This window comes from Glossina fuscipes, unplaced genomic scaffold (assembly GCF_014805625.2).
Source record: "Glossina fuscipes isolate IAEA_lab_2018 unplaced genomic scaffold, Yale_Gfus_2 107, whole genome shotgun sequence".
NCBI classification, from domain to species: Eukaryota; Metazoa; Arthropoda; class Insecta; order Diptera; family Glossinidae; genus Glossina; species Glossina fuscipes.
The window spans coordinates 310224-337772 of record NW_023998450.1 but is presented as its reverse complement, the minus strand read 5'-3'; the positions used below and the strand labels follow the sequence as shown (position 1 = coordinate 337772).

At 33.2% G+C, this 27549-nt stretch overlaps 1 protein-coding gene across 2 annotated transcripts in view; it reads right to left on the bottom strand.

Moving 5' to 3' along the window:
- Positions 1-27549, bottom strand: part of LOC119638681 (irregular chiasm C-roughest protein) — a 292205-nt gene that overhangs the window by 49635 nt on the left and 215021 nt on the right. For both annotated transcript variants that reach the window (XM_038035622.1, XM_038035623.1), the window contains exons 11-12: positions 19617-19747; positions 6470-6629 (exon numbers count right to left, since the gene is read on the bottom strand). In XM_038035622.1, coding sequence (XP_037891550.1) covers positions 6470-6629; positions 19617-19747 — 291 coding nt within the window. The remainder of the gene's footprint in view (positions 1-6469; positions 6630-19616; positions 19748-27549) is intronic.

Genomic DNA, 27549 nt, shown 5'->3' with positions numbered 1-27549 from the left:
TCTTTGCTCTAAATTTTTTCTGACATAAGTTTTTTCCACGTAGAAAATAGCTGAGTCACCGTAGCTTATGGGCAAGATTCTTCCTTCGAAATTTAGTACAACCGTAATTTTTAATTAGTGTCGAATAGTTTAATTTTGAGCAAGTTAAAAAATAATGTTGTCATTCATGTCTTGTCATTATTTCCATTGTTGGGAATTTCCTTGTGGTAGGGCATCCACTTTTAGCCTCCTTTGCGTCTTAACCATACAGTTTGTCCCTCTTCCTCGTTCACTTAACAATAAAACTTTTAGATATTGGTTTAAGAATAGATTTTAAGAAATATTTGGGTGTGCGACTTTAGTTACATGTTTGGGATTTAATTAATATATCTACTTATTTATTATAGTTCATGTATACTCTACTATAGTCGCATTCTTAGCCGGATTAGGTAATTATTGCCCGATATCGCACGGTGGCAATGGATCCTTAAGAAATCTGCTTCTCTGACCCTACAAACATCTAAAAAGTATTTGGAGAACTTAATATAAATAAAACAATTAACTTTTTACTTCTAAAATTGCGATGACCAGATTCGTAATTATCTGTCGGAACGTACGCAAAGAGCGTTATCTAATTCGTGGTATTCAGGAGCGATTAAGAATTCATCTGTGGTGCTCCAGAATGGTCATGTGATTTTGGCCCACGTACGTTTTCGATATTCTCAAACGACCTTCTTAGGTGTGTCAAGGACGCGAAGTGCTTGATGTTTGTAGACGAAGTAAAAATTTTTCAAAAGTATCAGGCTTATGGCATGTCACTGAATTTGGAAAAATGCTGTAAGCTATCCTTTGATTACGCCGTCTAATTACTTTGTTGATAGCTGCGAACAATTTACATATTGGATTATTCATCAGTAAAGCTAAACCATCTCTTGAGTTTATTAAGAGATGGTCAAAGGAATCCTACGACCCTTACGTTACCAAATGGTTATGTACTGTTCTTTTTCGACCAATTTCGAAATACCCATCTGTAGTCTGTATACCATGTTGCAGATGTCATATTGACCTAATTCAGTCGGTACGACGAAACTTTTTCACATTGGCGCTACGGGGATTAGACCAGTCTTCTTATTTGGAGCTTGTACCCTCCGAAGGTAATGATCTTTGACCTTCCCACACTAGAAAATAGACACGTGATGCTGGGGTTTGCCTTTATTATCATCTTCGAGATTTTTAATTCGCAGAATCTCTTTGCTTGTGCTTTGTATGATTTGTAATGCTAATATTTATTTGTTTGATACGTTACTGGATCCTATCATGCTAGTGCATTTTTACGGATATGTGGTTACTTAATATATAATTTTGCTGTAAAATATTGTGAATCGGTATAACCCCTTCTATTGGGCTGTCTTTGCTTACTTTTTGAGTTCTAGGGCAGCATATATATTACCTACACCCGTTATGATACTTTGATGTTGAATTTAACTCTAACATATCATTTGTATCAGCTGGTGAATGTTTATATATGTAGTTAAATAAATAAATAAACAAATAAATAAATAATAATGGCAGCAACTAACTAATCATTTAGTCTACTTTTTACGAAATATAACCAACAGTCTTACTCGCAAGCAGTGATCCTAATTTTTTTAGTCCTAAATAAATAAAATAAAAGCAATAATGAAACAAAAAAAAAAGTGGAATGGTGGTAGCATATCGCGTAACTGCCTGCCTAGCCGTGCTTATTCGTAAACCAATATGTCCGATTAATGTCTACTTGAGCTTTTTTAAAATATTTTTACTGCGAAGGGGAAAGAATTGTAACAGTTTAAAAATAGAATTTTTGCCATTTTCTTTGGAATGAAAGTAAACACAGTGGAATAATACTATTCCACAAAGTTATGCAGCATAGGTACATGATGCTTAAGTAAAACTAAACTTTTTTGAAGATCTATTTTTGACTTAAGAAGTCTTGCGAATTTCAATTAAAAGGTAGCGCTTAGCACGATATTTTAGGGATATTGTTTTTTGTGTCAGTCATTAATTAATAAATAAGGGTTAAATCGATTTATCGAAAAACTTGCCCGTGTTTCGCGGAAGATTATTATATAAAATTTGGATAACTCTTTCTTTTATAGTTTACATTGTTGTTTTAAGGGGTATATTGGTTTTGTTCTTTTTTAATGATTTTCTACAGCAACATTATTACTATGTTTTATAATTAAATATTAATTGTGCCCGTTAAGTAATATTATCTTTAATATTTATATACCTTAAAAAGCATTCATTTTTTGCTTTTGGATTTACTTTTGCCTAACTTAAATTTACTTGCAAATAGCGGCGGTATTGCTTGCTTTGTTTTTGTGATTTCTTTTAAACAAATGCGCTAAGCATACGATATACAGATTGCATAAAAGAAATCAAATATAAAAAAAGAAAATTTGAATAAACGATCCATAATAAAAAAAGGTTAAATTAATACAAAAAAAATTAAGAAAGACAAAGGTAGAAAATTTAATAAAATTTTCATCAAATAGTAAAAGATCAAGTAGATAATTGAGAAGGTTAGAAAACGTTACCTTTTTAAGGGTTGCAACTTGGAGTTTTAACTTAACTATAGTTTTATTTAAAATGCTTGCAATTGAATTTCTTTTAAATTGTTTAAAATTATTTTCTTTAGTTTCCAGAAAGCTTAACCAGTTTTTAAAATCGGGATAAGGAGTAATGTGTAAGGGCTTGGTTGGTGGATATCAGAGCTTTGATAAACCCGTAAGAGAAATGAACAACTTGGAAGGCTAAGCCGCAAGCATGATGTCACGATAAATCGGAAGTCTACAAAACGAACTGTTCCTTAATCAAGACCAAATCATATCAATGAAAAGAAAGTGTTGCAGAAATGTTTCTTATTTTTTTTTTATCAATTTTTATCATTAGAAGGCTATTTCAGGGTTATATAACTGATCCAACAGCACCCAAGGTTTTATGTTAGAGTTTCACGTCTTCGGTGCGCGTGTCAAGAAAAGATTCGCACTTGTTATACGTTGCTTGTTGCGAGATGACGGCATTGATATGCATAACTCTGTTACAGAATACAAAACGTTAAAATCTTCGCGGCCGATCTTTACTGTTTTGGTTAAACCTTCTCGAATAGCTTCTAGCTTCGTAGCTAGTCAACGATCATCTCGACGAAACCATGCTTATTTTCTTTCGGAAATGCCTTTGATTCAGCACAGTCACTCTCTAGAGATATCTGTTGGGTGACGTATTAAAAAAAAGTGTGTTTTTTCCAAATTGTAAACGATTTGAATCATTCTTTAAGTACGAAAAGTTTGATTTTCCGAAAATTTTTGCAGCAATTTCTTCGCTTAAACATTTTCGACAGCCAAACAAATTTTCAGATTTAATCGATACAACGAATCTCCTATGCGTAGGCGGAAGAACAGTGGTTTGTCATAGCTCAACTGGTATCAGAAAAAAGGAAACTAACTGAAAAAATAAACGAAAACGTAGCAAAAGGAAATCTGTGGAAGTAGGTCGATTATTATAAGTATACACGTCTGTTACAGGTCGATGTCCACTTACTGTCCGTTTTCTGTAATATATCTGCCCATAAAAGTGTATGTATGTCCGCTTGCTAGTTTTACAGTCCGTCCTTTCGTCGTGCGCATATCTGTCGGCCGCTTCCGTATCCCACCACTGCTCAATCGATATTTCACACCGCAAGTTTTATATATGCGCACAAGATCTTATACTTAATTAAATCTCTCATATATGTGAAGTTCGCATGCATATCTACATTCCTGCTCGTGATACAACTGCCATCGTGGGATTAAGTAAGCCCTGCCTTCTTGCTTTGTCGAAACTTTGTGGTACTACTTACTTTTCTGTGGGCATGTGTGTGTTCTAACGCTTATAAATGTTTTCGTAAGATTACATTAAGCTGTCCCCACAAACACACGGGCACACAAGCTCGAGTACGGCAGTAAGAGCAGACAACGAATACGTATGGCTGTTGAACTTGCTAATTTTAAGATTAGATCTTTACGCCTTAGTTACTAATTTTTAAAAATAAAAAACATGAAATTTATTATGTCTTCAATTAATTTCGTAGTTGCATTAAATTTTTTTGCAAAATGAAATTTCATGCGCAAAAACATTTAGGATTTTGCAAAATATTTGATGAGCCCGCTTAGTGCGGAAAGAAATGTTTACAACTAGTTGTAAACAGTCCAAAGAAGGGCAAAAAGGAAATTGAAAATAAAGATCGACCCTGACGACCATCAACCTCTAGCGACGTAAGTCACGTCATACAATTTCAATTATCCGGTGCTCAAAAACCGTCGAGTAACTATTAGACACCTTGTTGGCGTCAGTCAAAAATTTTTTGAAAGATATTTTGAGCCTAGAACGCGCTAAATCTCGATTGGTACCAAAAATAATCAATTAGTTTGAAGAAGACCGTCGCGCTAAAATTTTGCAGGAAATGACATCCAAATACCAATAGGCCATGAAACGCTTTATTACGGGAGGTGAGTGTTTAGTCTGCACATACGATTTGAAAACAATCAACCAATCGAGCAAATATCGTGCAAAAGATGGGCCAAGGCCGAAAAAACATTGCAAAGGTCATTGCAAGCGTAGGCGTAGTATTTTCGGCAGGGAAGATAAAAAGCAGACATTTGTAAGTAGATCACAAGACTAGAAAACACTGAGTGCTGCTGTCGACGTCTTTAATTTATCTTTAAACGACACGAAAACATACACAAAATATTGTAACATATGTATATTTGAAGAATGCAAGAATATTAAGAGAACTACACCAATATTGTTGGATACTTTATTTGAATTCACAATTTGCCGTTCTTACGAAATTGTTGAAAAATAAATACTTATCTGTATTGGAGACTTTCATCTTACTTAAGGCACAAAACTTGAACTGAACATAAGAGCAAAGGATATCGCGGTCTAAAAAAATTAAATTAGTGCTAGCAAACCACTTCTTTTTGTTCAGGTGAACTTAAAGCGTAACCAATTGCGTAATATACTTAAATTGTTATTATCAATACGGCTGACCAATATTTTTCTATTTAAAAAATATAATAATGTAATATCTCATGCATTTATTCAATATAAAGTGAAATCTTACAAGTCAGTTTCGTCACAACTCTCAATCACATACAATTATATCCATATCATGTTGTATTATTGTATAAGAAACTGCCAATGAAATGTTTTCTTTCGTATCGTAGTCATCAGCATGAAACGTGAACGTTATATAAGAAATCATAAAGAGCCGCTTCACTTCATTGAGTAAATAACGGTTCTAGAAAGTCATTACGAGTGTTTTCTCATACTCTCCGGTAAAGAAACTATTCCTTCAAATATCTACATAAATACAGAAGTAGAAAAGGCAGCAGAAATCAAGCAAATACTGGATTTGGTAAGTAATGCGTTCTTGGTATTGTATTCAATATTTATATCCACGTCACAACCGCCAAGGCAGGCTTAAACTTTGATACGTATAATAAGGTAGGAAGAAAGAAAAAGTATTTGTCTTTTTCTTCGAAAGACAAGCTAAATGGAATGGAATGGGTTGTTGGAGCACTTTATATATTATTCACGCAAGAATATTCCGCACAATTTATATCGAGATTTAAAGGACGTCACACAGCTTAACCGGCGACAACACAACCACCAGCATCGTACATATGTAAATATAAATAACATTGTTCGGTCCTTAACACTTTCGAACCCAAGTAACAAGAGGAACTCAAGCAAACTACATATATAAGCAGCTTGGTAACAATTATTGTTGCTATTGCCGACGTAACGCAGCTACAGCCGCATCAAACAACTGAGATCTTGTGAACATGTGACAACATTCAACATGTTCAAGAATGTGCGACGCTGCTGCTGTCATGCTGTACAAGTGTCTGTTTATTTCCATGTCTTTTTCATGAGAATGATTGTTATCAGCAACGAATTCTGTGCTCTAAGTCGTTGTTCTTGCTATTATTGCTATTTTTGCTGTTGTTGTTATGTTTGTTTGCTGAAAAATTCAAAAGAAAACGCTACACAATAGCACTTCCTTTTCTTACATACGTAATAGATACCTTTGTAAAGATGTGTAGTAATGAGAAACAACAAGTCGACTTTTTTTTGGTTTCTTGCATTCATTTCTTTTGCTGGTAGCCCTGTTTGCTTATATCACAGAAAGCTTGGCAATGCATTGACATTAGCAATATAGTGATGACATGACAATTTAAAAGAAGTGTGGAAAATGCGAGAACAAAAACAAGTTTCCTTTTTTCTTCAAGCGGAAATTGAAAAAGTGTCTCGCACTCTCTATCGCATAGAATTATTTACATTACACGGTACCTATCTTTCTTTTCTGTGATTTTCTATTACTTTTTACTGCTGCTGCAGCTGCTACTGCTGCGGCCAAAGGTAAAGGCTTGTTTGTTTTGTTATTCACACTTTGCATACTTACACATAACTTTAAGTTCAACCACATTACTGTCACCGTCGCCTTCGACATTGGAGGCGGTACAAGTGTAATTGCCCGCCTGATGTCGTGTAACACCTTGCATTGCAAGATCGCCGCTGCTAACAATAACACCGGCTCGTTGATTATGTTGTATAATTTGATGCTGTAATGATAACAAATTAAATTGAAATAAATTAATTGAATTTCCTCGACATGTACTAAATACATTATCATAAACAACAATGATAATGAAGCGGTAATAATGGATACTGATGTAAATCACGTACGGGTTTTCAAGGCTGCTGAACTAATTTTCATTTTCATACGTTTAGTCAATAAACACGTAGCAAGTAACGATTCATAAGTTCATTAAAATTAATTCGAAAAATTAAAGAAATTTTTCTTCAAATTTTCATTAACGTAACGACATGAAGACTCTTAAGCGAATAGTGAAAATTCATTGTTCTCATAACATGTATTAATATATTATAACGGATGGATTTGGACTCGTCGATGAAGGAAATTTTCCATTTTATCCGCAAATGTTTTTTTTAACCCTAAAACAAAGTCGGATCCTCAGACAGACCTTCAATCGCATAGAGAGAGAAAGAAATGTTTATTTTTATTTTTAACATTTTTCAAAAACATATTTAAAAAAAATTTCTTAGAAATTTTCTTGAGCGTTATTAAAAGACTTACGAATACGTTCAGCTAGTACGTAACGCCACGCACTAAATCACGCATGCGGGCATCTACTGAACTGTTTATTAGCGAATCAAGTGTAATATCTTGACACATAAGACATTCGATAGCTGTCAAACGTACGTGCGTCAAAAACAAAGCCAAATTAATTTCTTATATTTAGTCAAACAAGGTGAAGAGACTATTAAGCGACTATTCTCTCCAAGGTACTATAGAAATATACACGATCCCCTTCGTAAAATTATTCCGCGGCGTTGTTATCCATTTCATAAGGGTATTTTGCTAAAACATTCATACCGAAAGAAACAAGAACGATCCAGTCGGGTGCCGAGCACGTAAAAGCAACTATAGATATAAAAGCGAAAATGCCCACCACTGTAGACACCGGTTCCAGTAGAGCCTTTTCTTTGTTGTTGATGACGGTGGGATAAACTACTTAAATTTACAGAACCATTTAGTATAGAACCGCAACCATCCTTCAAGGGTTTTGCCTTGGGCTGCCACATCTTATTTCATCTCAATATCATCGCATCTTCTTTTTAAGTTGCTTAGGCGTAATGTGCTTTCCAGCATTCGAGTGCAAGCGAATAATTCCCGTGCTGGTTTGAGAGCAGCACGTTCACACGGTGTCATCGATAAACATGCACGGACTTTAGATTCATTTTCTGTTGTAACAGCACAACCTTCATTATAGCATTTCTGGAAGAGATTTACAGATTCTTTGCCTTGGAAATTGCAACTTGCCCGATTCACTTTACGATCATTAATTGTGAACTGACTCCTGCACAATTATTTAATTCCCTATCACATCATAAAAATTCTCAATGGTGAGCGTTGAATCGTCTATAAGCATCGATCCTTATAGACGACAGAATTAGCGGAGACAAAAAACAGTCCAAGGTTAACATAAAGTTGAAAGGGTGCGTGTTCTTCCTAAATGCAAACTTTCTATCTAGAGATTATTCTGAAATGTGTGACCCTCCCATTAATTGTTAAGCGTTCTTTTATCCAAGATAAATGTATGGCTTATGCCGTCAGAACTCCAACTTTTACAGTTACTCCCCATTGGCTAAGTGAGAAATTGCTCTTCAAAGTTATAAAAGAGCTTAACTGTGTTTCAATTATATTTTGCAGTTCTAAGCATTCGCTTCAGAATAAAGAAAACTTAAAGAGACTTAAATTTAAATAATGTTCCAAAGAAACTTTTTCTATTCCCCATGGAAATCATCTAAAATAGGCCTTGACCCTGAATGTCCGAATACTATCTATGCAATGAAATTATACCCTGAGGCCCTTTAATGTTTGCCATTTGTTCGAAATTTTTCCACTTCATACATAAAAGCATTACAATATTTCAAAGGATTGAATTATTTTATTTGTAGGGGTAAAAGTATGGAAAAATTTCTAACAATAAAATGAATTTACAACTAAGAGACAAAAGAATCTAAGTCTTGGTTTTCTTTCTGATTTTTCAGCTCGTTTACTGATCTGCTTCCTACTTTGATCAACTGTGATGCAACAGAAAGCTCTTCAGATTTCGTTTTTTTTTCTTTTTTTATTAATTAAACGAGTTTAAGTTATTTTAAATACGAGTAAATTTTTTATAGACGTGAAGCTGTTAGGAAAGAAATGAAATTTTAAATATCTGTAGTTATGTTATTATGACTTTTAACCGTGTAAATATTAAACCTTGCACTTTTTAATGATTTGCCATATGCAAGAGAGCGTAACTTTGCATAAAGCTAATTAGAATAAACTCTACGTGATTACAATTAGTGGGTATTATAAGAAATATAACTCGCTCAAAGGTAAATGTTGACATAAAACGCCCATGAGAAAGTGTTAGTCTTTATTTTTGACTTTTTGATTTGAATGATGCCACGCTTACTGAAATTAACTGGTTGTAGTGTATGGTCGTGGACCGTAGCCACACGTAATGAATTCAAAATATATGATCCTTAGGCATTTTGAGAAAATATTTACAAATTTGTTTATTAATGTGTTCGTATATTCACAAATTTAAATTATATTAAAACATATTGACTTACTTTCAAGACAATCAATATTTTTATTTAGTTATTTTAATGTTATTATATTTCTCTTTGTTTCTTACATTACGAAAACACCTCAGGCAGTTAAACCAATTAATTTAACGATAATTAAGTTAAGCAAACAATTCCCTCACTTATCTACATTTACTATTATTATGTTTGTATTCAAAGAAAACGTACCCGTCAACCAAGTAATGACAATAATAACCATGAAAAAAATAACGGCAGCAAACAAAAAAAAAGGAAAAAAGCAAATGACAAGAAGCAACACTGCAATTATAAAGACATACTTGAAGCCCATAAGACTAATAAAACAAAAAATAGGAAAGCTTTGTTTTGTGACGGATGCTGGATTCATGTTCTCTAAACCAAATACATACATAAAGTTTTAGTTTTCATGGGACGTTGAATAAGGCGATCGGAATAATTCTTTCACCGATGTCCTTCGGTGGTTCTGATGTATGTCTCTTTGTACGGAGTTCATCATTTAAGATTTTAATTTCTCAGTCGTCACTATTATCATATACTGCTATGTATGAATTAATTAAATTTTTCTCGCGTATTACGACCAGTGGCTTCTACGCACTCTAATACTTATGCCAAATCTTACAGCTAAAGATCTTTAATGTAAGTTGGAAGCTATTAATAATGACATCTGCAGTTAGCCTAGATATCAGATAGGCAGATCATTGCCATACATAATTATAATATATTGACCTAAACTAAGGTACTACCACTATCACACGTTCCATCTTTATGTCTGCTTAATTTGACTCTTTGGATGTTTCGGCAGCACTTAACGAAGACACATGGAAAAATGTACACTAAACGTGTACTGAGGTTTTCTTTAAATTGGATTTTCAATGTGGTTTAAGACTAGTGTTTTCGCAAAAAGTGCGTAACGGTGTCTTTTGCAATCTTGTTGAAGGTTAGAGGAAGTCAGTTGTATTCATATGATCTAAATATGAACGATAAGTGCACATTTCTAAACGCGCCACGCCTATTTAAGTTGTGAAGAGAAATTAAGGTAAGAGTATAATTATTTTAAGAAGATAATTCATCAGTAATCTTGCAAAAGTTGAATGAACGTTGGTCGAATGAACCACATATCATACCGCATTCCGCGGTCTATTCTTTAGGGTGTAATTGTATTTTAGGTTTTTGGTCTGTTTAGTCGCCATGATGAGATTTTTTGTTAAGAGTTAAGAAAGAACTTCCCGTAAGAATGAATAGTTCACAAAATTTATTGAATCGTAGCCTATTCAACTTTTAAATGATAAACTCTTACAAGTCTGTTCCTCAAAACCATCTAAAATCATTCGGATTTTAAACAAAATTTCTGCCTGTAACAAGTGGAATGACAACATTGGCAGGCCATCGTTATTCGATGGTAGAGAGAAGCAAGGGTGACGACACGTTTGTTTCTTTATATGAACGCAAGTACACACAAGCACACCGAAGCAAATCCAATTGAAATTGTAGAAAGAGGAAAACTGTGAAAGCATATAATAACAGAATATACAAATAAGCAAAGCCGGAAAGAACAAGTTTAGCTGATAGTTAAACTGCACAAATAGTTAAAACACAATTAAACTTAAGCCATTTTCAATACAAAAGAAATCGAGCGAAAAAGTAAAAAAGGAAACTAAACAACAACATGACAGAATGGTATCGCATTTAAAGGTTGTGACAATGTTTGCTTCGAATGGAAGCAAATGAGACGGAAAATGCAGACTTGCCTTGAACTTTTTTCTCAACGCACTAGAATGCTGTTCTAAAACATTTGAAACAGTGGCAATATGTAGAATATATGAAAACCATTTGCAGTTTATTTTTCTTTCGTTCTGTGACTCGCAGGAATGAAAAGTTTTTAAATTCAAAATTTCAATGTAGAGGTCTATTCGTTTCATTACACTACTTGTTACAATCGCGTGTATGTAAAATCAAATAGAATACGTCTTTCTTAATAGTGTCGTATTCGGTGCTGATTTAACATCATCGCTATTACTCTCTCCCGCTCTCTCTCTCTCTCTCTCTCTACTTGTTTTCTGACGCTCTTTTACGCTTCGCAGACCTTAAGAGAGAAAGCTAAACCTCGCCATATAAGTTAGAAATAGTTTTACTAAGCCAATCGGTTAAAAGTGAAAGCAAACCCACTTTACAACATCACAAGCTTAAAAAACGCATGCTAAAGTTTTTTCCATGAGGTTAGCAGTTTTAGTAGCCATTGATAAGATAGAACTATTCATTGAGTCCTCATAGAATCTCTTTGGTTATGAGTAGACTTTAGTAACCTTCATCGCAGGTAGTGTGCAATCCAAATTCTCCCCGAGGTTTATATATCCACTTGTTTCTTACTTGTTATTTTTTTTAATATAATGTTCTCAGTTCGTTTGCACTTAACATTGGCTTTGCATTTAAATAAACAGAAAACCTTATACGTATTGTTATGTTTTCGCTTTGTAACAATATTTGAGGTAATTACCAAAGAAGAAAAATATCTAAAGGAAAATGTTTTGAAATGAAAATAGTTAAACTTCGTAAACAAAGTGTACGTATGAAAATAGTTAATTGAAAATAAATACAATTATAGGTTTCTTTCATTATGTACAAAAATCCTTTAAAAATAATGTTTACCAACATGTGCTAACGTCTTTTATGTTAACAAGAAAAATATTTCTTCAATATTGTGAAAGTGATAGAAAATAAATGCCTTCAAGATCATCTCGATCAAATAATTTTCGCTCTGTGGGGTTTCTTTTTAGAATTAATCGCATCCGTATTCGAGATTACTTTGACACTCTTTTTAAAAAATTTTCGATTATTTACAAATCTATCAGTGAGCAGACAACTTTTCCCTGTAGATGTATTTAGACTACATATGACAACCTTATGAAGTTACGCTTAATATCTCTCTCCCTATTTCTTCTTTTTTTTTAAGGTTCTTTCTAAGCTAATTTGAGCTTTTTTGAGTGGTATAGGGCTATGCTTGTGTGAGAATGGCTTTCATTCCCAAAGTTAACCCATTAAATCGTTTGTAAACACGCTACCTTGTAAGTTTTCTGTCCCAATTATGAATAGCAAAATTCACGCAAACACTACAAAAATTTAGAATATCGTGCCGAAGTCGAGCGTTTGTTCTTCGCTGCAATTTTAAGCTAAAGTGCAAACGCCTATAAAAAAATGCGCAAAAAATCTATAAAATAGAATTTTCCAAAAAAGCTATGTTTTTTATTTGAAATAATTTTGGCATCTTCCGATCACTTTTTTGGACGTTCTTAGTTAAGTTCTTGCTTATAAAGGATATTTAGACATTCCATTAGTTGACTTGATGAAAGGCATAAAAACTTGGTAAGTTAATCTATTGGCATAGCTTTCGAGGATCACAGTGTAGCTTTTGAAAAGATCTGCGTTTGATTTGGTTTCTTATGTTTAGGATGGCAAGAATAGCGTCAAACTTAGATTGCAATGAAAAACTGGAAACCTTCAGCTGACCGCAAGAATATGCGTCCCTATCGGATCAACGATGATATTTCTAAGCATTTTTTTATATTTCATGTTAAACAGGCTTTAACAAGCGCTGTTCACGAGAATTCGAAGACCACGTGCTTATGAGTAGACTGGAAATGTCTTCGTTCTGTCGTTGCTATCGTTGGCTCAGTAGAATCGGCTCAAACACAATCCTTCTTTTCATCTTAAGGAATTTGTCGTAACGTCCAAAAATAGCGCTACCATCTCATGGAAATAGATTAATACATGTAGCATTATTCCCACTGGAGGGTTCCGTTGTCAAAGGATTTTCTTTCTTTGTTAAGCTGATAAATGCGGTTATCGATTAGCAAGTTTTAAACAAAATGAAACTACTTTCAACGTCCCAGATCAATGCGCAAGAACTTCTTAGTTAATGAAACCAAGCCAATATATCCACTCTGGGTTATCCTTAGAGAAGGCTAAGGCTCGTCTAAAATTTAAAGGTCAGCCGATTTGTGTCTTATTACAAATTAGATCGCATATAAACGTGCACATAAAAAAGAAAAAAAATTCGCCAGCGGTCAAGAAACAACTTTATCACTCCTTCAGAAAGAGCATTAGCAGATTCATTGCAATGTTACTTGCGATAAAGCACAATGACTTGAGTAAAAAACGGCATTTGTTGTTGTATAAAACAGCCATTTCTAGAAATATTTTATTTGAAAAGCTCGCCCAAAAATTTTTCCCATTTTCTATGGAAGAAGCAGTCCCACCCTTTACTCTATGCAGTCAAGTTTTACAAGAAAAATGAAGATAACATTTTCGCGTTCAATAAAGTCGACAGCCTTAGATGCTAGGGCTTTAAGACTTTAATCTTTGAATTTAGTCACGTCTTCACCTTACTTTTTCACTTTCATTTTTGATCAACCAGCCAATACGTGCCCTTTTTGTTTTCTATTTAGATGCATGTTTAGATACTTAGTACAGCTATATTTAGGGATTTGATTGATAAGAAATACTGAAGAGCAATTGTCCTTTGTTACAGAAAACGCGATGTGTGTTCTTATACTCGTCGTTCTTCAAGAAACTTCATATTCGTAAAGTTTAACCAACGTAAGATAAACTTAGTACTCCTTAATATGCGCAATCTGTCCATATCGCATTCGAATGAAATTAACTGACTAACTTAGAAGATTTTTTGTGTCGCAAACTGACTAAGCTATGTCTAGTACCGGTTGTTAAGTGACCATTGCAAAGTTCCACCCTCACAGTTTATTATTAGATTTTTATAAGATTTTTATATTGATTGAATTATATTCTCATGCGCTTACATGAGTTGGCTCAACACCTTCTGTCAAGGAGAGTTGTCTCCCTAAATTAAATAGCATTTTGCGCAGCTCTTTATGTACTACAAAAGTATTATAGCTTTTGCTCTAAAAATTCTATCTTGCTATTATACGATCATTGGATGTAACCAAGTTGTAATAATTTTAAATAAATAACTAAACCTTTGAAAAGCGCTCGGAATGTGCTTGTTAGGATCTTGCGCTGACAATATTAATAATTATTAAATTATTATAATATAGTAACTAATTTCGGTGCTAAGTAAAGTTGTAACAACCAACATTGTACCTCATTTCTGTTCCACACCTATGCTAAGCATATTAGATTTATTTTACATACAAGAGCCAGCAGTGTTACTTATATTAGGTGTAACGTAAATTATCCCTGATATCCCTTATTGGCAATAGCTTGGAGTAGAGTTCAAACTTTGACAGTCTGTGCTTTCACTTTAAATGAGGGTGAAATAAATGTAACAACGCGTGACCTCTGCTGTAGCTGACATTAGAAGCCTGAAAATCTTTTGTTAAGCTTTTGTGTGTGTGACCGTCAAGAAGAAGAGACGCGTGCCGGTTATTTCTGTTATACTGTTATTGTAAAAATTCTCTGGTGCCTTGCGATTCTCGAGAGCAGCAAAATAAGTGGATCGTGGAAAAAGAAAGTTTCGCCACGGCCTATTGTCCTATTAATGAAATGAAATCATTCGCGAAAATAGATAGATTAAGCGAATTAATTTAATGAGCCAAATTAATGCCTCCAGCGTGTATGGGATATCCACCATATCTCAAGTAAATATAAAGAATTTGCCAGAAGCTGCACAATTATTTAACAAGATCGGTAACAACGTCACTCACACACCTCGGGAACTACGTCGCGATATAACTTTTGGAATTTGCTATTATAGGAATATGGCTATATGGACAGGTTACGTCGTAAAGTTGCATAAATTTATAGAAAAACGTACTTCGCACTTGATCTATGAAGAATAAAATAAATTAATGCGAACAATGTTTACCTATGGGTCGGTCTCTCTTCGATAACCAAGAGAATAATAAATACGCTCTAGATCCTTTTTGAGGAGAAATTGAAAAGAAAGCGCAAAATTAATACATTTTCATCCGTTGATAGTTAAAAAGTTCTACCCAACATCCATAGGAGCTAACTACGTTCAACATTTACATACAAATGTGCACAACAGTAAAGCTTTGGCGATAACTTTTTTTTATTATTAAGTGGTACTCATACGTACGCCTGTACTTCATGGTTTTATTGTGTAATAAATTTTGAATAACTGTAATAGCATACGCATGCATAAGAACTAATGCTTCCTCGTAAACAATGGTTATAAATAATGGTTTGCACTTTTCACTCGCTTCTCCGCTCCTTTACGAACTTCTTTCTTTCAGAAAATTTCTTATAGCAAAATTATTTCATATAATTGCTATAAAAGTATTTTCTAAAGATTTCATAAATATTTAATGGTAATAAAATATTTGAGAATATTTTTTCAACAAATTAGAATTTTACGAGAAATTTACCTCAACGTATAAGTTATTAATAAAACAAAATTGTATTATTGTTATTAATTTAAAATTGATAAGTTTCAAAATGTGCTGCAAAACGATACGGGATTGTGCAGTCATTATATAAGAAAATCTGCTAATGGGTGGTAAAGCGAAAGCTACGGCAAAAATTCATTAAATAAATGACTTCAACAATAGAGCCATATATATTTAATTAAAAGCGAAATATTCTTTAGAATAAAAATAAAACGAAGCGTATAGCGTACTATGATAGCTTTATTGGTTTTGAAGCGAATTTTGGATACCAATCACTTCAAAAAAATTTTTATTTCTTGACAGCAGCTTAAAGTCTGGTTGGGTTTTCATTTTCAGAAGATTTAATACTACCTTATTAGTATCAAAACAATTAGCCCAGGTCTACCATTGATATCAGTTCTAGCACGGAAGATATTGATCAAGACATTTCAAGAGAAAATCAGCTCAATATGTCACTAACATGTCTGCCTCATATTTTTGAGACCAACATCTGGAATGTTACAATTAGTACGCCTTCATGATGACGTTCACAAAACTTGCGCAAAGTACGCTACATGTTGTCATAACAATGTCTTTCTTATATCATAACGCATTTATACACACACATACTCATACATACGTAAGCATAAAATTCATAGAATTGCAATAAGGTTTCACACAAAGCCTTTCACGTATATAAGAACATTTTAAAGTTTTTCCATAACACACTATAGAAAGGAAAATATTTTATTTATTGCTTGAGCCACCTGTGCGGATAATGTAATTAATGTTTTCCTTTTCAAACTTTTTATTGCGACAGTATGAGTTTCTGTTCATATGGGGTCTCTGTGTTTAAGTGTTAGATTACACTGGTGTTATTACTTTGTTTGATGTTATTGTTGTGTTCACATGTTCTCAAGTATTCATAACCATTGACAATTAACAATTGAGCACGCAACTTAAATTAATAATTAGTTTGATTAAAGTTGTCTGAGCTATCATTAAAAAGTTGTTATAAGAAATTAAAATGAATTGTTTCAAGAAAAATTATTGCATGTATGATTCACAAGAACGTGATTAATTAACTAATACACGAGCTATAGCAAAGAAATTTTCCTAATGGCGAAGATGTTTGTGCATTCTAAACTACGAACAACAAGGACATATATTGAGATTAGACGAATACAAACCATTTAAAAACTTTCTCATGAAAACTTTTTTTAACATTACTTGTATTACATACGTGGTTTGGTTCTAAAATGTTCCTTCCAACTATCTGCGTCTCTGTATCTTCATCTTTCCTAGCGCTCTTAGCCAATTTTAATTGCCAAATACGCTTTTCAGATGCATAAGGATTTGTAACCTGGATGCAGATATAGTTATTAGGACCAGGTCATCTTCCTATCCCTCAGGGGCTAGATTATCCTCTGTTTTCATGTAGGATTTGAATGCTTTACTTGCAAACCGATTAACCCTAATTTCTATTTCAAGGCACTCGACTGACTCCTTTATACTGTACACCTTGAAAATAAATTTCTGCAATAATAAGCACTTAGAGCACTAAATGATAAAATTTTTGTAGACATTCAATAATAGATAATTTATTCCGAAAGCCAATTCTATCGCATTAAAAAACATAATTAAGAAACTTTTGTACACAGTAATTAAAAGTCAAATACATGCGAAGCTAGTTTTTTCTTGCTATTGACACTACGGAGTAAAATAATGTAAATAAACCATTTTATCACTTTTCGCTACGTTTCGTTTTATGAAGACAACTGACTCGGCAAGTGAGGCATTCATATATAGAGGTTTTCCATTACTCATGTTACAAGCTACGATACCTATAAATAAACCTTATTATCAAATGTATGCAAAATTATTGCAATTTTCTGTTGCGAGTTTTTGCCATTATATCGCACATATCCAGGTAAAGCGATCAGAGTTTCACAGCAAGGAAGCAGGATGCACGGAATTTATTTTCTTTTACAGGCGAACGTGTGATTCTTATAGAAAAAATCTTTTTTTTTACCTATTTCTTCTAGTAGTGTAAAGGAGGACAAGTCTTCTCAAGAACAAGCGTATTTACGAGAAAAGAATAAATGAAAACTGACGTATACCTTAGAGAAGTTTGTGCTGAAATTTGAAATTAATTTAACATCTTAGCTTTTTCTGTCTGGCGATGTGCTGATAGGAACCTTTTCGGTACATAAGCATAAAGCGCTGCAGCTGGACAGCTGAGTGAAGGATCATTTATGAACTCAAGGTGAAGAAGTCTATATTACTGAGCAACTGTACCGCCGAACCAATCGAAGATAGTCATAACTAAGTCCTCTTAGACCCATTGGTCATGAAAGACGTACACTTTACATATTGTAGAGTGATTAAAGACAGGCTTATTCACGTTACAAACACAATGGCAATATTAGCAGATTTTAGTATATTCATACCTGGCTGCTGAATGTAAAGGTCTACATATATATAAATTTGTTTTTTAGTTGAATTCTGTTATTACTTAAGCAACAATTGCCAAGAATTTCAATGAGAAAATAAGAAAAGCTATATTATTTTCTACTTGAATACTTTAGTATATATATATATTGTAGTATATGTATATGTTGTATGTGTTCATGTATTTAAATAAAAAACAAAATCTACATTTAAGCTGGATCTATATATAGGTAAACGCAGTAATGTACGTTGTTGATGTACTTCTTCTGTAACTGTATACGTATATTGTTGATTGCATAAAATAAATCTAACACTAAAGCTGTACAACAAGTACAATAAAGCAAAAAGTTATCTACGTACACAAATACACACACGCAGACATATTTTCCTTCCTCCTTTGTATTACATTTTAGGTCAAATGTTAAAAACAATTGAAGACTTACTGCAGCACATAAAATAATAGTAAAATTGTTATGCAATATAAGTGTGTACATGCACACAAATATATACACAAAACACAAACATACGTGCATATTATATATAAAAAGGTACAAATATACAAATTGAATAAAAATATATGTGCGCCTGTATATGTATACAGAATACTTGTAGTTTTTAAACAGAACGAACTACATGTGCCTGTCTATTTTATATGTGCATGGAAAATTGAGTAGTGAGTGTGCCTGCGTTTGCTTGTTTGTTGTAGAAATTGAGTTAAATGTCCGTATATATGAAGGTATATAAATTTGTTTCTATTTCTGTGTGTGTAAGAGCGTTTATGCATATGCGCTTGTTTGAAAGTGCAGCAGTGGATACCGATGTGTGCAATCAAGAAAATTGAAAACAACATTTAATTGCTACAAATTAATTAAATATGTCTAAATAACATACTCATACTTGAAATGTTATACAAAACTCTACTATTGCAAACTTGTGACAATACGCAAATGCAAGCCAATGTACGAACATTAATATGTCCTTATTTTACAAGAAAGTTAGAACAAACTTGCGAAACCAATGCTTTAGGCGCGTTACCTTCGTTGTCTTTCTTTCTCTTCCACTTTCAATCTTTCTCCTTTACTGCTTTTTTAAAATTCAAATTTCTAATGAATTTTACAAATTGTTTTGTCTATGCACATACACATATTCCTATATTTATGCACAGCTATTGTACTTTGGTCTCAACTTAAGCTAATCAAACTTTAACTCTGAAATTTAAGTCAATCATTTGTTATTGTTTTACAACTTCGAGTACTCTGCCTATGTTTACATGCAGTGGTGAAGTTTATTTTATTTAACAATTTACGTTTACATATATATAAATACGTAAGTAAGTTCGTGCATGTGCATGCGTGTGCAAGCATGTATGTGCGTGTGTATGTTTATGTTTGTGTGTGTGTGTGTGTGTGTGTGTGTGTATGTTTGTATATCTATGTATTTTATATTTATATTATTGTAGAATTTTTCCCAAAAAGTCAATATTGTCTCATGTTTTCTTTTCTTTAGGCTTTTTTCTAATTTAGTACAAATTAAAGATAAATATAAACAAATGGTTTTTTTCAGTATATATTTTTTATTATTTTATTATTAACTTACATTGTGTTTCCATATCACTTTATAGGCAGCTGGATTGGCATGAACTTTACACTCGAAATATACATCGTCACCTTCTTCGATGTCCTCTGGATTTAAATTTGAACCCAAATCCAATTGTAATGTAGGAATGACTGCAAATAGTTAAAAAAAAAATTTCGATAATACAATTAACCCCAAATTGACATTAAATCATATAAAATTAATTAAAATGAAATAGAATACTAATGTAAACGTTTTACAACGACAAACACCACTTGGCGGCACGAACATCCCGGTATTATATGTGTAGTGAATTTTAAATTAATAATATGTGTCCAACAATTGAAGTAAGAGAAACACATCTATATATTAAACAGAGATCGAAGCCGGACGTCGTACAAGATTTTTGTAATGAATATAACTGACTTTGTTTGTCAATTATTCAATAATATATGCATTTTAATGCCTCAAAAGCAGCACAACAATTATGATCAGCTGAAGAATATTTTCGCAATGTCATGACTATTTTCAAATTGTAAGGTTGAAACTAGCGTGGAGTCATTTTCAGATAGCTGCTTCTTTTTTTTTTTATTTTGCAATAGGACCAATCACTTAGGAGATGTCCCCTATTCGCATAACACGTTGATTGCCGGAAAGAAGTGAGGAGACGCAAAGAAATAGGGAAATTATGGGCGCAGTCTAGTGGATGATTGCCCCATCGATATGTGTTCTGCCCTTACTGATCGAACACTTATTATATCTATGACTAGAGACAACTCTACCGCACTTGAGACTTGAATTAGCGAACACCGATTTGGTGGTCGCAATTCGTATCTATTTGTCTACTGAGGCGGATCTCTATTAACGTAATATAAGTACTGCTGTTATTTTAGAAGATATTACGCTGCTTGCTCAATCATACTCGTTATGTGTACGGACAAAGGCAACGTTAAAGTTTTCGTGATGCGAATAAAATATTTATACTTCTGCGTTTTAGAGTGCACAAACATAAGTCCGAAGAGAGATGTATTTTATTTCCTTTTCATTTTTTATATCGATTCGCATTAAAGGTTTCTCAATTTTATGTTCGTCATATGCTTTAATAAATTTCGATGAAAAACTTCTGCAAGCCGAGGAAGATGTCCGTCCGCGTCAAAGAAAAGGTATATTATAGAAAGAAAATTAAAATTTGAATAAAAAATCTTGCATAGTAGACTTCCGTTATTAGGGGCGCGAAAATTGCATTCCGCTGCCGTGATAATGGAGATATAATTCTTGGTAGTAGATTTTAAAAGTATTTAAGCAACATTTTAGATTATCTCTGCGGTTCGAAATTTTGTCTCTGTTATTGTAGATTTGGCGTTATTTTTTTAATAAGAGACCGAAATATTGACAGATTCGTGAAGGCCCTAGGGAGGTGGTTATTGAAGCACCAAGTATTGCGCAACGTAAAGCGGCGGTAATTTAATTGGTGATTGGTGATGTAAAAATGCTATTTGGCCGTTACTTTTGCGTATTTTTTTTCATTGTCCCTTTGTTTATTGAATCTTTTTTATTTATGTTTCTTCTCCGTACGTGTTTTGTACATTCGATTCTTTTTTATTTTATTTATGAATACATTTGACTTTTGGTTAGGTTATTACGGTTTTTCATAGCAGGGTTATGTTAGCCAAGAAGTTTACTATTCAGAGTAGTAAATCCACAGGTAATTTAAATTTTTTCACGCTTACTACGGTAGCAGATTTGTTGGTTATTCGGAATTAAGCTCTAGTTTATGGCTTTGCGCACAAATTTCTACACCATCCGCCAAAGCTAATTGTGCTGTCTTTTAACAAAATATATAAAGAAAGAAATGGGCTTCTTGCACAGTTTTTCATCCGATTGGTAACCCATAATAGTATATAACGTCAAAAAGGTTACCCTTTACGAAAAAACGAATAATTTTAAGATCGATATAGAAGAGACGTTGAAAGAATTGTGAACGGCAGTTTATTGGTTTGGTTAATGTAGAAGATCGTTTGCGTCAAAAGAGAAACCTATTTTGTTACAAGAGTGTAAACGAAATAAACAGTCAATTAACCTAAACTAAACATTGCAATAATAACTATCGTCCGCGGTATGTGGTTTTTTAGAAGTGAAATTGACACCACAGTCGCTTTTCAATGTTGAGAGAAAAATGTACTTAACATATATCTTTAATAAGTAAATAATAGTATGTGAGTTGCTTTTTCACTAAGTTTCACAACAAAGCATAATGTAGTAAAAACGAATATACGTTAAATATTAGTAAATTCATTTTTGATATAATGATGAACGTAACAAAAGACCGGCTTCCCGCACATAATGATTGCATCGAATATAAACGTCACTATGTGGACTTTAAGTTCTTGTTGTACAAAAAGTCGAAAGTCTTGGCGCGAAAATATGTTGAGTCAAAGTATACTAATCAAGAAAATCAAAAAGCAAATCAATTTGCCTAAGTTAGAATTAATTTAATATTTTGTGTGTAAGTTTCTTTATTTATTTTCATTGTGAGCACACTATCATTGTAGGCACACCTTAATTATATCGTATACTGCACTATTTAAAGTTTTTACAGATGTACGCCCGTTATATATTGTGAACAGGCAGTCGTGTATGGTAAATTGATGACGCACTCTGGGCATTATAAGTAGCAGTTACTCTTATATATTAATATATATTCTGTGTAAGCTAGAAAAAATATCTGCATAGGCGTATAGAAAGAGCGAACCTAAAATTTAGAAATCTTCATAGCGCCACGTCTTCTTGGCTTTGTATATACGCAACTAAAAAAGAACACGGAAACATTTGATAGATTTGCGACATTATATCAACACATATTTAGCAGCATGTTTTCTGTGACAAGAAACGAGAATGACCGCGCAGGATACTTACGTTAACATGGAAATATCAAAGCCCTCAAAGCAATTACTACTTTTCATTTTGAGCCGTTTTATTATTTTGCTCGCTATTTAGTTCGCTATGTTAAGAGCATAGTTGTTGACTCTTTCTTCTCTTAAAAAAAACAAAGATGATTTTCTACGCAAAGAAGGCTACGACGAAGATTTGTTGTAATATAAAAAATACAACAATAACTGGCAAAAAGGTTTCCCAGTCTCGCTGACTAATGGATTTTAGACCTAGGCGCAAAAAATCGCGGCAAGCAATTACACCATTATAATCTCCTACATCGGCCTAGACGAGCCTCTAAAAGATAACGTTTCATTTTGTTTTAAGTTGTATTCGTTTGTCAGTTTGACGCAATCCCGTGAACGTTAGTCTCCGGCACCGCCTCATTATTTGGAACTTCATTAATTTTACGCCATATTTTGTTAGCTTTTCACGTCAATGTATAGCGCGGAAAAACTTGGAATAAAGTCTTACATCTACAATTCGTTCACATAGTTCCTTTTCTTTTTCGGTATCTTATGGTCTTTCCCAGAAAGGACAAAATTTTCTCAAAAGCTACCATATGTTTATTTCTTGAATCGCATTAAATCGAATCTGATTGTTTTGTTTATTAATTTATTTTTATACCGACCACTGAAGGATGGGGGTATACTCATTTTTTGCTTTTTCATAGAAAGAAGCTTCAGAGCTCCTATAAAGTACATACATGTGCTTGATCAGTGTGCAATTCTAAATTGTTTAGACCATTTCTGATCTGTGTGTCTGTGGAAAGTCTTTGTATATCTAAAAAACGAAGACACCGACTTCAAATTTAGTTGGAAGTTTTTGAACGCGGGTTTGTATTGAAAAAGGTCCAAATTGGTTAGAGCAGAAGCCCGTAGTGGCGCGTAAGCTGAACGCAACAATTTGTGGATTTTGGCTCAAAATTTATAAAAGTTATTCAAAAATTATAAAAGTTAGAAGCCCGGTAGCTTCCAATCGGGAAAAAACTTTTTGAGGTTTTATGCTAGTTTCTCATAAGGCAAACAAGACGGTATGTTTAAAATTGTTTTGTGCATTCCTCAAATGGAGATATATTATATGTCTAAAATTGGGTTAACTCTAGTGAATATGGTAGATTAATTTTGTCTTAATAATACCAGCGATATGGCTATCAAAATAAAGAACTAACAGAGTAAAATGCGGACACCATAGTGTTGGGTGTGCTAGATTCGGCCCCTGCTGAATATAACTTTCTTACTTGTTTTGTCCTTTATTATGTGATTCTCAAATTAAGCTTTAATTTTCACGTTTGGTTTTTCGTTAAAGAGAATTCATTTAAACAGTCATCAGCTGTTCAGATATTATACTATTATATGCGATTTCAATACCGTCAGTCTGTGAGCTTATTCTTAAACCAAACCGAAATTCTTCTTGCTTTGCATTCCTTTCACTATTATTACCTTTTCCTTCCTCGAACTTACTTTGCTGTATTCCCACTGCGAAAAGGGTTAATCTGCGATTATCTGGTATTAGTGTCGCTTTTGTCGTCAACTAGTATTAATGATTTTTTTTTTTTTTTTGGTTTAGCTCCTACTCCTTTTTTCATTTTCTTTGTTTATGTCTTTCTAGACTTTTTCGATTTTTGCGCTCTCTTTGTAACAGTTTTTTGAAATCTTTTGATTTTCTTTAACATCAGCTAGTAACATGGAATGAGAAAAAGAAACTAGTACATAAAAAGAAAACATATTCCCTAAGCTAACTGAGATACTGAAAGTTTCTTATGTACACTAAAGATGGGTTCGTAATCAAAGCAAATAAAGAAAAGTAATTCCGGTTGCTTGTTGATGTCTCCCACATTACGGTCTCTTTTCTTGCATGTGCGCGCGGTTTGTAAAACAATAGTAATTCCAAGTTAAGAGAAAGAAGTAATGGTCCTACCACACAATGAGGTCAAAGCTCTTTACTTAAAATATTAGAACAACAAAAAAAAAGTCGTAAAGACACAACGCGAAATATTAGGAGAAAATTAAAATAGTAATGAATATACACTAGGTAGACGAATAAATTTTGTCAGTTTTTTGATAAAATTCAGCCTTATTTAATATGTTCACGTTACAGAGCATGTATAAAATTGATCTGTATATTCACAATCATTATCTACACTATACTTATAAAAAACTGACATTTATACCGACAGCATTTATTTGTACCAGTGTTACACAAACAGGCTCAAAAAACTTTACAGGTGGTTAGATTTGATCTTGTTGACGGCAATATAGAACATATTAGCAAGAAATCGCTTCAAGCTTGGCAAATGAATGCAAAAGTTCAACTGCCTTTGAATTTGAAGTTGATCTATGAAGTAAAAGCGACAAACAAATATAAATATTAACGTGAGAGACAGACAATTATATCGTAGAGAGATAATCAAGTTCAATTAATTTATTAAATAATGTTTTTGCGAATGCGCTAATCAAAATATTTTATTCAAATTGAGACACTAAGTGCATATATACTTTACTCAGAACTGGAAGCTAAAATTGTTTACTGAAATTTTTCTTCCATAGTAACTGAAATTAACCTGTAAGTAGCGTTGGAGCTTAGGGAAAGCTGACCAATTTTATATTCTAATTAATGCAGAAAAAAAGTTAAAATAGATATCATTTACTCGTTGCGTCCCTAAATTGTGTAAGCTTAGTAATATAAGAATGCGTAAATATTAATTAGAAAGTAACGCTTTTCTTTTTTTCTTCTATTCGTTCCCATTTGCTGCAAAGAAAACACCCATGAGACATGGCGACAGATGTAAGAAAAATAAAACGGATATTTCCTTATAAGTTTTTTTAAAAAGAAAATCTCAAGCTAAGGAAACAGCAAAAATGTTTTCATAAGACATTAGGGAGCAAGAAAAGTTCATTAAACTGCTTAAACAAATAGCGATTTATGCCTAAGATTTATTGAGGGTGTGTAAAGCATGTCACATTAGTAAGGAAAAGATAATCAAAGTACTTTACGGCGACTGCTGAAGAGAAAGCATGCATCATATAAATTAAATGAACTTGACCAGAACAATATTTGAAAAGCAAAACTGTCAGTAGAAGTTGTTTGTCATTAGAGAAGAATGATTGTTTAACACAGGAAATTCGTATTTTTTTATTGTTTGGAAAATAACTAAAATAGAGTGAACCGAGTCATTGTAAATTTCTAAATTATAATAATAGCCATATTGTTGCCAATTGTCTACATTCCATTTTCATTTAATTTTTTAAATTAAAAATTAAAAATAGAATAAAATAAGCAACTATATGCATTTAAATGCAAACATAAATAAATATTAGGTCTTCAATCTTTACAAGTGTTATGTCGAGACTGGCATTCGAAAATAATATTGGTTTTCGGTTTTTGACGACAACTAGGTGTCAATTCCGTGAGATATTGACCGATGTGTTACAAACCGTTAGCCATGGTCCGCAACTCAAATGAACAGTTAATTATGCAAAAAGAATTTTAAAATTAAAATATTAAAACGAACTTTTATACGATTGCACATAGAAGCTTGCGGCGTTAAAAAAACATTAAATTTCGTAAACTTTAAAATCATAAACGTCACAAGATTGTATATATAATCACATAAAACTAATTTTATGTGACAAAATAAATTCATTTTCTGATAAGTTTTTAAGTATTTCAAGTATTTAAATAAAATTTTAAAGTAATTATATTATGCAATATATTTTTTCCCACTATTCTATTACAACCCGCCTTCCACTCTCCAAGCTCTTTTGTTTGATGGAGATAACGCCCAAGTTTTGCATAAGAGCAGAGAAATGATCAGATTTTCTGATGTAAATGGGCGGCTTTAACGATACATCAACGTTTATGTCTTCAACACGCTAACTTCTAAGATTAACAAAACATTGAAAAATTCAACGCCTGAATTTGATATATACAATAGGACTTTTTTTAAAATTATTATTATTATTATTATTATTTTAATTTTAGACTAATGAATTGAATTCTTAGACTAAAAAAAGAGACATTGAGCACTAGCAACACAGGCTATCGGCTCTAATTTAAATAAATGGATATTAGATAATAAGCTTAGTAGTATTAATAAAGTAAAATATTGAATTGATATGCTGTTCTGAAGCTGATTGTAGAATGTTCAAAGGGTTAATCGTTCCAAATGCAATACTTCTAGCCAAGGAAAAGTTGAGGCAGTCGCAGAGAACGTGCTTTATAGTAAGAGTTTGTCCACAACAGCAGATTGGGGGAGAAGACTTCTTCAGGATCCATTGGTGAGTTGCAATTGTATGACCAAGGCGAATTCTCGAAAATGTTTGGATCTTGGTTTTCTCAACATTTGTTGGATATAGAGGTGGAGTTAATTGAGGGTTAATGCAAGAGTAGTGTTGATGATGGTATTGTAAATTTCCTTCTGCAATTTTCTCTTTAACTTTTCTTCCAATGTATCTTTGAAGATCCAACTTTTCCATGACATCATCCATAATTAGAGGAGCAGAAGCAGCATACTTTGCCGCTCGATCAGCCTGCTCATTTCCCAGTAAACCGATGTGACTTGGTACCCATTACATTTTAATTTTTCCGTCGGGTGTAGTAATTATATTCCTTAATTTGTTGATGGTGCTCCATCTCGAAGTCGAAGGGTTCCGGGTAGCTAGTAATACAGACAAACTGTCAGTAACAATGACGGTTTTGAGTTTGTTTTTATGGGCAAGGTTGGCAGCGTGAAGGATAGCTCTGGCTTCGGTTATGAAAGTTTGAGTGCTTTCGTGAAATATGTGGTTGAGAAGAACCCGTCCTGTAGCATATACCACCGCACAAGCAGGAGGCAGACCAGGAGATTTTGAGCCGTCTGTGTACAAAAGATTCCAACCAGTATTGTCCAATACTTGGGTTTTCTCAGCTATTAGATTCCTGAAGACGTAATTTGGAGTATCTTCTTTCTTGTGCATAGACAGTGAGATGTCAAAAGAGCAGTCTTTCAAAATCCAGGGAGGTTTAACACCAAAAGAGCGGG